This window comes from Acanthochromis polyacanthus, chromosome 19 (assembly GCF_021347895.1).
Source record: "Acanthochromis polyacanthus isolate Apoly-LR-REF ecotype Palm Island chromosome 19, KAUST_Apoly_ChrSc, whole genome shotgun sequence".
NCBI classification, from domain to species: domain Eukaryota; kingdom Metazoa; phylum Chordata; class Actinopteri; family Pomacentridae; genus Acanthochromis; species Acanthochromis polyacanthus.
The window spans coordinates 24,389,262-24,401,790 of NC_067131.1; the positions used below are offsets into that span (position 1 = coordinate 24,389,262).

Here is a 12,529-nt window from a genome sequence, read left to right on the forward strand (position 1 = left end):
TGATGCTGTATGTCTTGAATCCATGTTAAAGTTGTAGTTGCATCTTTTGGTAACAGTCAAAGCTATTGTAACCATTACAAAAATTAGTACTGAAAATCATCCCTGCATCCATAAACCTATCATTTATTTCAGTGTAACCAGGTTTGTAGCAACTGAACAGCTGAAGGTTGTAAATTGGAAAAGAAACATAATTTAGAAAATGTTAAATGAAAGCAAGCCTGTTGTCTGTGTGACTTGTTGGTTCAACTTGCTATCCTATATTTATTGAGCTTTTTAATCGCTTTCAGATAACTGACTTATTCTGGTTTTACATTTTCATAATCCATAAAATGACTTTGAGCTAATTGTTCAACTGAAGTTCAGTTAACTCACATTTTTTGAAACAATGTGAAGAACCTCAAAATTTTCTGTACGGTATTTAGTTACTTTCTAAATGACCTGCTTAATAAAAAAATAAATAAAAAGACAGCCAAATTCTCACATGCAAGGAAGTATTAGGAAACTTTGGGTCATTCTTAATTAAGGTGTTTCTGCATTTACTATGTATTAATACCAGTTTAATTTGGTAGTTGGAAAACATGAACAGCTTTAAGGGATTTTAAAACAGCAGTACAATGTAATGACTAGCCCCTAAGATAAAGTGTTAAACACTGACTCTTTCACTTGTGGTCCATCCCTTCATGCTGGCAACAAGGGAACATGCCTCAGATACTGTGGACCACATATATGTATATTAATGGCTGACTCAGAGGAGGCTATTATAAGCAGCAGGTTCCAGTGGACAGCAGAGGGTCAGACACACAGAGGATCATAGCCGAGTGAATGGACGAGGGACACAGAGGAGAAGGGCCTCTGTTACCTAACCAAACCCAGAAAAAAACTACAGCCAGTCAAGCTGAAGGATTAGCTCCCTGTCCGTGCTGTAAGTGAACCAATAATAACACAGATTACAGGTGTGTGTGCGTGTGTTTCTGTTGTGCAGTTGCTATAGATATGCACTCACAAGCGGACTAACCTCAATCATGTGTCATTCCACACATGGGGCTGAGCTGGGAACTGGATCGCTGGGGTCATCATGAGTTTTAATGTGGATTAGGGGTTATCTCAATGTGTTTTCCCGAGTAAAGCAGGACAAGTAAGGTCATTCACTGCTTATGAATGTGAGGCTCCCTGGTTGCCTCCTTTGGGGTATCATATGACAATATCCGGGAGATGACATAGACATTCTGTGGCGGCACCATGGCCAGAATATATTTAGCTCTTCTTCTCACTCTCACTTTACATGGTAAGTGTACTAGAAAGGCCTCCAAATGCAAACTGTAACCTCAGGAGGCTTAACACATTTAGAGCAGAAAAACACAGTTTGTCACATTCAAAGCAAGATATACAACTGAAGTGGAAACCATGTATCAATGCACTCTAAGGCAAAATACTACAGGAGAATAGGGAAACCAGTTTAAAATAACAGATGAAATAAAACTTGTCCAGTTACTTACACCGAGATAATGATTTCTATTTCATTACATGTTCTCTGAATTTTGATGTTCAAACATGCAGAAATTTGCTTTAACTTCCTGAAAAGAAATTCTAATTCTTAATAAATCCAGATTCAAAATCCTTGTTTCATTTTGTTGACAAATTAGTGGCAAAAGCAAACTTTTAGCAACCAGAAAAAAGTCATATCTTACAAAATTATTGTTTTATGAATCAAGTTATCAATGATACATGAACATACCCCTTTGGATAATCCTTCAGAACATAGAGAGGAACAAAACTGAAAAGTTTAGTGTATGTAGACAATAATGAACTGGAGATTTCTAGCTCAAAATGGGAGCAAAAAGTGATTCTCAAAAATGCCTTTAAGAAACATTTTACTGGAAACTTTTATTCAAGGGTAAGAACTGTTATTAATAGATATCACCATCAAACCATCCCTGTTTATTTCTTACATGAGTCGATTACAATTCAGTTTTATGTTTTCAGGTAATAAATATATGAAAATATGAATTAATTTAAATGTAAATGTTCACTAAATTGATGCAGATTCCTGTCAAGCAGAATAATTTGCTAACAATATGACTTCAATAACTGAAAGATTGAACTGGATCAGTAGCTAAATAGCTTAGCTTAGCACAAAACTGGAGGCAAGGAATACAGCTAGTTTGACTCCATCCAAAGGTAACAAAATCCACTCACTGTCATTTCTAAAGCTTGCTTATTAATGTGCTAAATATTGCTTGTGTTGTCTGTTAAAAAGTGGCTTTACACTTCACTTACTTAAAATATAAATTGGTGAGATTTATATGTGCTGGGAGGCTATGTCTTTCCCCCTGTTATGCTAAACCATGCTATCAAGCTTTTTTTGTTTGGTTTGGTTTAACTTTTTTTCAGAGCAAGAACATGTACAGACGTGTGCAATAATATACTGTGTAAGTATGGACACACAATACTAACTAATTGGGGTAGTACAAAGCAAGAAAACAATTAGATAAGCTCAGTGTAGAGTTAGATTTTTCATATGGAAGTGGGATCAGTCTTCTCTGCAAACTCAGAGCAATAAAGGGAATACTACCCAAAGTGATTATACATGAACAGATGCAGGTTTACTGCTTTGTTATTGTGGAAGCACATTCAGGAAGGCTGCTGTCTTATACACATGACTGCCTCTGACAGATGGTGCTGATATACTGAATTTTGACAACATTAGGGACTGTTTTCTGGAAATACACAGATAAGGCGAAACCCCGACACCCCTGATTGGTTTCCATGATTGAATCAATACCAAATACAAAAGAGAAGCTTTAGATAAGCAATGTCATTTAAAGAATGAATTTCAGCTTTCAGATAACTGAGAAGTGGTCTGCGTTTAATTCCAGTCTGATTCACTTTGTGTCACTGACACTGTGTTAGTTTACGCCACCAGTGAGCCACACTTCTGGAAACCTAAAACCTGACCTGAGCTGACCTGTGTGCACAGACTGCTGGTGGCTGTGATGAAGGTCAGTAGGTCTGTAGGTGTCCCAAACACTGACCACTCTCCTCTCTCCTCTACAGAACATGGGCCTGCCCTCGGTGACGGTGCTGCCCCTGCTGATAGTGGTGGCAGCAGGCATCTACTATATCTACAATGAGGTCTTGCAATTCATGTCCAAGTCCCTAGTGCGGAACAAAGTGGTGGTGATCAGTGATGCTGTGTCTGGGGTGGGGGCTGGTAAATGATCCTCCTTGTGTTTTTAATATTTAGCTTTGCTTTGATTTCCATGGAGATTTTGCTTTCAATCCACTTTGGTCATTTCTGAAAAATGTTCTCAGAGCAGATTCCATGAAATTTTAGAAGACATTTAAGGCTTGGTACTAAGTTGATTTATGTAGTGAATCAGAGCTTGGATTTGTGCCATTTAATGGTTATCATACAATATAAAAGTCAGCCATTAAATGAATGGAGATAGATTACTCTCCAAAATATGAAGCCACAATGTGGAGGCTGTTAGTTTTGCCCAGATTAAAAACAGAAAAAGGAACAGCTAACCTAAATATGTGGACATGTGAAAACTTTCACACTGTGATTTTTTTGTATCAATTCAACAAATGCCACTTTAAAAAACTTGGATAGAATCAAGTAACTGTTTCCCAGTTACTTTAAGTGTAAAGGTAATATCATGACCTCCGACCTCTGTCTTCATATTTAGCAAACAAGGAGCAGTATCCTCTTCTAAATGTTAGTGAACCTATTCAAATAAATAATTTAATGTTTGGGCACATAAGCAAAAGTAAAGCATATTTGTTGCAGACAGTTTGACGCACAGATTAATTTTACTTTCACGTCTCCATTAAATAGGAAGCTACACCCAACAGCAGGCTAGCTTAGCATAAAGACTGGTAGCAGCTAGCTTAACTCCACCTGAAACAATAAGGCTGCCATATGATGACACCTGTGTCTGCCAATATGGACAATCACACGTTCTGTACACTGACTGACCCTCAATGTACACATTTTCTACAGCAATTCTACACCACAGTAGATACCTTTCGTGGCTTGACACTGATTGGTCAAATCTGGAGAGGCTAACAAGCTCCATTTTCCGTCCCTATCAATATCCTCATAGTGTAGGACATGTCTCCTTTCTTACATTGCCATCACTAAAGTAAAAGCAGGCTAGTTGTTTCTCTGGCTATGCACCCTTATGTTTAACTAAGCTATTAACTTCATTTTTTTAAATGAACAGCTGATGTTTTGGGAAGAGTAGTAGCAGGTGGTGCTGTTGCAAAAATCAGTGGTCCATGCTGTCCTTCAACGTCTGTCCTGTGTTCTACTGCATATACATACTACTCATTTGGGTCCTGTGTCAGTCACTTGTTCTGAACCTTATGTTTATTTGCATTTGTTGCTTTGTTAGGTTTAGGCACCAAAACTGTGCTCTGACGCTTTGGTTGACATAGCTACATGTATTATACATCCATAGATTCACCGTGAGAAACGATTGTGGTATGGGTTAAAATACACCATTTCAGGTCTCTCATCTATTTTCTGGGTTATCAGTTTGATGAGTTTCATTGAATATACACCGATCAGGCATAACATTATGACCACCTGCCTAGTATTGTGTTGGTCCCCTTTATGCTGCTAAAATTCCTCTGACCCAATTGGGCATGGACACAGAACCTCTGGGGATGCCCTGGATGGCGGCAGTGAATTCTGTGGGTCCTTTAGGTCAGGTGGGGTCGACATAGATCAGGCTTTTCCTGGCACATCCCACAGATGCTCAGTAAGAGTTGGATCTGGGGAGTCTGAAACCTGGGTGAACCCCTTTGCTCTGTCATGTTTCCTGGGTCACTCTTGAACAGTTTTTGTGGTGTGCTGGGGTGCATTGTCCTGCTGAAGGTGGCAACTGACATCAACGACTGCTGTTGCTATGGGGGGTGGGGGTTGCTTGACCTGCAATGTTTAGGTGGGTAGTACATGTCAAATATTCACATGAATATCAGAACTCGAGGTTTCCCCAGCAGAACATTTGCATTATCACAAGATGATTGACATTGTTCACCTCACCAGTCAGTGGTCATAATGTTGTGACTGATTGCTGTATGATTGGTTGGCTGGAAAGGAACAACAGCAAAGCAGCAAAATAAACAGCAAAGATACGTTCATTGGAAATGTGGTTGTGCTACGTTGCATTCAAACTTAATCCGATAGTAAAAATCTTTCTCTTAAAACAAAGTTATTCACCATGTTTTTCTCATTTTGTTCAGAGTGTGCCCATCTTTTCCATAAGGGCGGTGCCAGGCTGATCCTGTGTGGGACCAGCTGGGACAAGCTGGAGTCTCTGTATGACTCTCTGACGACTGATGCTGACCCCAGAGAGGTGAGGAAATTAAATAATAAATGTGCAGTGAATGATGTGTCAGTTTGAAACATCATCAGCATGCCAAACTCTGAGTAAATGCTTCCAAACTAATACCATTACTCTGCTTTTATGGTGCTGAGTCATCTCTTTGGCAAACCTCACAGCAGAATAACAAATCTTACATGATGGCTGGTCCAGTAAACACTATCTAAAGTCTGTTAATATACTCTGGAAACTTTGTCTGTAAAGTGACAGCAAAGCTCTGACCATTCCCAAAAATCCCTCAACAGGAATTTACATGTGACACTAAAATGACCTGGTGGATTTAAGCTTTAAGCAACAGAATATCACGTTCTGTCCTTGTTTTTGTCACTGCTCTGTCGCCACCTCCCAGATCACCGTTTCCTCTGATCTCCACAATACCAGGATATCCTGTCTGACAGCATGCTGTCCTCTATGTGTCTTCTACACACCAGCCACAGCAGATGTGTCCACATGGCAACTGTAGAAAGCTGTGGATGACACAAAGCAGATCACTTTCTGTAATGCACTCACCCTCATCTGTAATGATCACAAATTATCATGTTTTTTTTTTTGTTTTTATACAACCAAATGTGAAATTACAGTACAGATTTTATAGGGGTTATTACTTACCTAGGTGCAAGAAATGGCTGCTTCCAGTAGCTCTTTGTAAAAATCAAACATGGCCAAAGGCTAGCTGTCTTACTTTCAGTTTTTATGCTAAGCTAATCCAATTGTCTTTCTTATTTCTTAACTTACTGACACAAACAAGCTGGTGTTCAACACCGATTGGTTAAAGTCACGCACAACTAGAAACAACAACACATTGCTACCATTGCTGTCATTGTTTAGATGTGGTTGAAGGTGTCGCACAATTTTTATGTCATTTTGAAAGTCTAGTAGATCCTCCACTGCAATGGAAACTGAAAGACTAAAAAGGCTTATTAAGGGGTTTTTGTTGTAAATGCTCTTGCCAACTCACACCTGCCCTGCATTTCTGCAGTGCAAGGGTGTCTATTGTCAGCACATGGTAAATTAATATCTACCTCTCTCTAGACATTTGCACCAAAGCTAGTGATCCTGGACTTCAGTGATATTGACAGCATGGAGGATGTGGTGGCTGAAGTGATGGAGTGTTACGGGTATGTGGACGTGCTGATCTGCAATAGCAGCATGAAGCTGAAAGCTCCAGTACAGAGCGTCTCTCTGGAACTGGACAGAAACATCATGGACATTAACTATTTTGGCCCAAGTACTTTGGCCAAAGGTAGGCTCGACAATGCTGGAAATCATAATCAAATATTTATTTGAGTTTGTTCTTGATGATCTGATCTAAATGGTAGTATGTCTAAATATTGTGGCAGGTGTTCTTCCAACAATGATATCAAGAAGATCGGGCCACATTATACTGATCAACAGCATCCAGGGCAGACTGGCTGTCCCCTTCAGAAGTTCCTGTAAGTTGCCAACAAACACCACAACCTTGTTCTGATTAATTTAAATGGTTGGTCTATCTACTGTAATTTAAAAAAAAAGAGATTGGGGTCTCCAGTCAAGTTCTTTTCACCCTAATCCAATCCAAGTAATTTAATATTTTGTGTCTGCTAATATCAAGTCCCAATCTAATGCCATTTTCCTACATAATACACACTTCAAGTACATTAAAGTTAATAAAATCAGCCCAGTTTATGCTTCACAACTGAATAGCTGTGCAATGCAATAAGAAACAAGAAAAGCACTTAGACAGTGCAATACACAGCCATAGCTGCTCAGTTGTTGTGTCATTTCTGACGGATAAGTCCTGATAAGACCACAGTGGTCAATTTGTAGTAGGATCGCAATCGTGATCGTCAGCTGACGTAGTTCACTTGTAGTTTTAGTTACAGTGATGCTATCTCACAATGATACAGAATTCCTTAACAAATCCGCATTCCTTGGTGGTGTAAAAATTTGGATTTCTGCATCCAAGCTTTCTGTAATGTTATGTAGTTGGTCATGGTCTTGTCGTACATCTCCAGTAAAGCACTGTCTGAAATTTAGTGTCAATAGGGTAGGGTGTATCATAGCTCCACAAGCTACAAAATATGGTATAACCTGTATTCTCTTCACGCCTATCAAAAAAGTGTATTCTAGTTGTAGAACCTGGTTGCATCGCTAGGTGGAACCTTCTTCTGTTTAATACTGTGGTGACCAATGAGGAGGTCCTCACTTGGACTAGTAGCGGCTTGGTGCAGGCAACCAGAAAGCACTGCTGGGGTTCAGCTAGCAACTGACCACCATGGCAAAGAGGTTTGTTACGCTTCATGGCCTCCAGTCGGAGCTCCTTGAGTTATGATCATCTAGGACACAGCTCCTATATTCCACTGGCATATTTAACAGAACTGCCTCTGATGCTCATGTCTGTGGATCAAAACAGCAACATCAGCAAAAGACAAATGCACATTGTACTCAATTTGTGATATCTATTGTTGAGTTATAAGGCTGGCAATTATTGATTTAAACCATACAAAATATGCATCCTAGCATGCTGCCACACATGTCCACTTCTTTTAGGACACCTGCATGAGAGTGGATGTACAAAAGGACAGGAATTGGCAACACTGATCAGCTAAACGAATGCCTTCCACATTAGGAACAGCTCAATGAACATGACAAAGCGCCGAGAATATTGACTGACCAGATCTCACATTAAACGAGCATCTGCTAGATGGGAGATTGGTGTATATTATTTGTAATGAAGGGTCCCGTCATCATCTTCTGATTGCAGAATTAATCCAATATTCCATTTATGAGGTATACCTAGCTACAACTAATGCAGTCTAGTACAGTAGTCTTGAAAAACGTCCTCCCTTCATAAATGTTATAATGTTCAGTTTTTGTTGAAAATGCTTCAGGGAGGTGCAGGTCCAACTGTACAACCAGTTTGATTACAAGTGTTTCTATAATTGTGTCCAACCCATTTACATCAGCAAGGCAAGCAAAATAACATAACAAAAAATCCTCTCCTCTTAAGAGAAGAGGATTTTTTGCAAGACTGTTGTATTAGAGTGCATTAGTTATAGTTAATGTACCTAATGGACTGACAACTGAGCATGTATTAGAGTATGTACAAAATATGACCAGAAGACTCCAGTAATGCTTATAAATACAAACTAATACATACAAAATGAATATAATGATGTGAATCCTTCAAAAATAAATTAGTGCTGCCTCAAATCAAGAATGGACCATCCAACTATTGTGTCCAAAAGGATCAGAACATTATTTTGGTTTCTGTAGCCATTCAGTTCATTCTATTATTGCAAATTTGGAACCACTTCCCACCATAGACATAGTCTCTAAATGTTTTTGACAGTCTGTTTTATGGTCCGTACCGATCAATAGATCAAAGATGTCTAACAACACATTCAGGTTCCCAACATATAACAAAGCAAAGATGTCTAACAGCACATTCAGGTTCCCAACATGTAGACGTGTTCTCACAGTGCAAACACAGGAAGGCTTCAAGTGACGAGACAGAAAACAATTAAACAAAGTATGCTCCGTGCAATGTGTGGAATGACACTTCCTTACAGGTGAGTCACACCTCTTTTGTGTCTGTATACACACGTGGACAAAATTGTTGGTACCCCTCAGTTAAAGAAGGAAAAACCCACAATTCTCACTGAAATCACTTGAAACTCACAAAAGTAACAATAAATAAAAATTTATTGAAAATTAAATAATCAAAAACAGCCATTACTTTTGAATTGTTGATTAACATAATTATTTAAAAAAACAAACTAATGAAACAGGCCTGGACAAAAATGATGGTACCTCTATAAAAGATTGAAAACTATTTGACCAGAGTGACATGATTAACTCAGGTGTGTCATTTAATTGACATCACAGGTGTTTCCAAACTCATAATCAGTCAGTCTGCCTATTTAAAGGGAGACAAGTAGTCACCCTGCTGTTTGGTGAAAAGGTGTGTACCACACTGAACATGGACAACAGAAAGCGAAGGAGAGAATTGTCCCAGGACATCCGAAAAAAAATTATAGACAAACATCTTAAAGGTAAAGGCTATAAGACCATCTCTAAACAGCTTGAAGTTCCTGTGACAACAGTGGCTCATATTATTCAGAAGTTCAAGACCCACGGGACAGTAGCCAACCTCCCTGGACGTGGCCGCAAGAGGAAAATTGATGACAAATTGAAGAGACGGATCGTTGGAATTGTATCCAAAGAGCCCAGAGCAACCTCCAAAGAAATTAAAGGTGAACTCCAAGGCCAAGGTACATCAGTGTCAGATCGCACCATTCGTCGTTGTTTGAGCCAAAGTGGACTTCATGGGAGACGACCAAGGAGGACACCACTGCTGAAAAAAACTCATAAAAAAGCCAGACTGGAATTTGCAAAAATGCATGTTGACAAGCCACAAAGCTTCTGGGAGAATGTCCTTTGGACAGATGAGACCAAACTGGAGCTTTTTGGTAAGGCACATCAACTCTATGTTCATAGACTCAAAAACCAAGCATACGAAGAAAAGAACACTGTCCCTACGGTGAAACATGGAGGAGGCTCAGTAATGTTTTGGGGCTGCTTTGCTGCATCTGGCACAGGGTGTCTTGAAAGTGTGCAAGGTACGATGAAATCTGAAGACTATCAAGGCATTCTGGAGAGAAATGTGCTGCCTGGTGTCAGAAAGCTTGGTCTCAGTCGCAGGTCATGGGTCTTCCAACAGGACAACCATCCAAAACACACAGCCAAAAACACCCAAGAATGGCTGAGAGAAAAGCGTTGGACTATTCTAAAGTGGCCTTCTATGAGCCCAGATCTGAATCCCATTGAACATATGTGGAAGGAGCTGAAACATGCCATTTGGAGAAGACACCCATCAAACCTGAGACAACTGGAGCTGTTTGCTCATGAGGAGTGGGCCAAAATACCTGTTGACAGCTGCAGAACGCTCATTGACAAATACAGAAATCGTTTAATTGCAGTGATTGCCTCAAAAGGTTGTGCAACAAAATATTAAGTTATGGGTACCATCATTTTTGTCCAGCCCTATTTCATTAGTTTGTTTTTTTAAATAATTATGTTAATCAACAATTCAAAAGTGATGGCTGATTTTGATTATTTAATTTTCAATAAATTTTTATTTATTGTTACTTTTGTGAGTTTCAAGTGATTTCAGTGAGAATTGTGGGTTTTTCCTTCTTTAACTGAGGGGTACCAACAATTTTGTCCACGTGTGTAAATAAGTTTGTTTGCACCTATCAGATGCAGCGTCTAAGCATGCGGCTCAGGCCTTCTTCGACTGCCTAAGGGCTGAAGTGGAGGAGTATGGGATCGTTGTCAGCACCATTAGTCACACCTTCATCAACGCCTCTGAGCCACCGCAAGTCGAGGAGCCCGTTCCTAAACCAAATGCCCTAGCTGCATGTGAGTAAAGCAAACGCTATGATACAGTTAGGTAACTAAATGAATCATGATGTAAGACCATTTTTCACGCAGATACAAATGTTTATTTTATTATGTGACACAATCAAATGCGACTGTTTCTTCACAGTTATCGCCAGCCAGCTGACCCACGGTGTGCGGCCGTCAGTCCTGGCCAATGAGATAATGCAAACGGTGAACAGAAAGAGGAAGGAGGTCGTGCTGGCCCACCCCATCCCCAGGGTGGCCCTCTACCTCCGCTCACTCCTCCCCCCTTCCTCTTCGCTGTGCTGGCTGCTGGAGTTAAGGACTCGGTGTTGGGTGAGCAGATGCAGTAAGAGAAAGACAGAAAGAAAAGAAGACAGAGGTGTGCAACAAAGCTGAAACTGTTTGGAAATACCAGATATGTAAGTGTAGTCCTGAAGGCTCCAAGCTGTTTTCGAATAGCTGGTTTAAAACCACTAAATCACACTCTAAGCAGAAATTGTGCCAATTTTTAAAATTTATTTTGCTCATTTGTGGGAAAAGACAAAAACTGTAAATATGAAGTAATTTTAAAAAAGAAACAGCCATAATTTAGTTCTGTTAAAATCTGTTTCTGCCCCACTGAAGAGAATAAATCACATTTTAGTCTTTCTTTTAGCTCTGCTTTGGTCTCCACCTACTCTTGACGAAAATCCTCGACTCTTTAGCTACTATATGTACCTGCTTCATGCTAATTTTGCGTATGTGCTCTTTGCTGCATAGTCTATTTGTAAGACACCCCACTGAAGCCACTCTTTCACAGTAGAGGCATTTATTATTTAACTGAATACGTATGTGTTTAATCAAACTACCACAATCCATTGGGTCCAATGGCTCATTTTTGCCTCTGATAGTGTATTAATCCAGAACTGACTGAATATATGGGTTCATTAAAGTGACTACATTCAGGGGAAAACATGAATAAATTCAAATAAGAATTACATTGCTGTCCTGAGATGACCTGAAATATTGTGAATGGTATTTTTCTCAAGTGTTGTGTGTTAAACAATATCTGCCTGTCAGCTCAGTGGAGTCCCAATCTGGACCTTGTGTTTTCATTAGAAAATCATTTGCCCTTTGGTTGTGCTGTTTGACTTTTTGATGTAAAAAGAGAAAAACTGAATCTTTTGTGGTCTGCCTCTTTATTGCACTTAGCCTGAAGGAAAGTTTACTGTGGATTAGATTAGAGGAAAATGTAATGACAGCTGTGGGGAAATTGACTGCAGCAGGATCTGATTAGGAACAGGGCAATTAGGAAGTGCTGGAGCTGATTAAAAACAAATAGCAAATCAAATAAATGCAACAAATAGTTGCCTTGATCAAATATACATTTCATCATATTGAATCAATTAGTGTGTTTTTCACTTAACCACATTTCCATATACTGAGATAACATACTGTATCTACTGAAATAGTGTTCTGTGTTAGTATTTGCAAGGATTAACAAGCAGAGGATGCAGTACAATGAGTGGCATCAAGAGGCGTTAAGTACTGTAAATATGTAAATTTTAGGTACTTTCACTTGAAAATTGCCACTTTAAAGTAATTTATGGAAGCAAGGAAGGACCACAGATTTATTTAAATTTTATAAGCATCTGAAAACCGAACCTGGATAATTATCTAACTGAACTTTGAATTCTTAATAGTTCTTTTTACAGGTTCACACAACAAATTCAAGTTTCTAATTTGCAAATAACCATTTATCCAGTTTTACT

The 12,529-nt window shown here is 39.2% G+C and overlaps 1 protein-coding gene across 1 annotated transcript; it reads left to right on the forward strand.

Moving 5' to 3' along the window:
- Positions 1 to 777: 777 nt before the first annotated feature.
- Positions 778 to 11,937, forward strand: dhrs7cb (dehydrogenase/reductase (SDR family) member 7Cb). Its single transcript, XM_022193173.2, is given in 8 exon segments — positions 778 to 922; positions 3,055 to 3,211; positions 5,251 to 5,363; positions 6,423 to 6,633; positions 6,731 to 6,823; positions 10,632 to 10,793; positions 10,921 to 11,061; positions 11,064 to 11,937. Coding segments are annotated over 7 exon segments (939 nt in total). The 5' UTR covers positions 778 to 922; positions 3,055 to 3,057; the 3' UTR covers positions 11,129 to 11,937.
- The last annotated feature ends 592 nt before the right edge of the window (positions 11,938 to 12,529 follow it).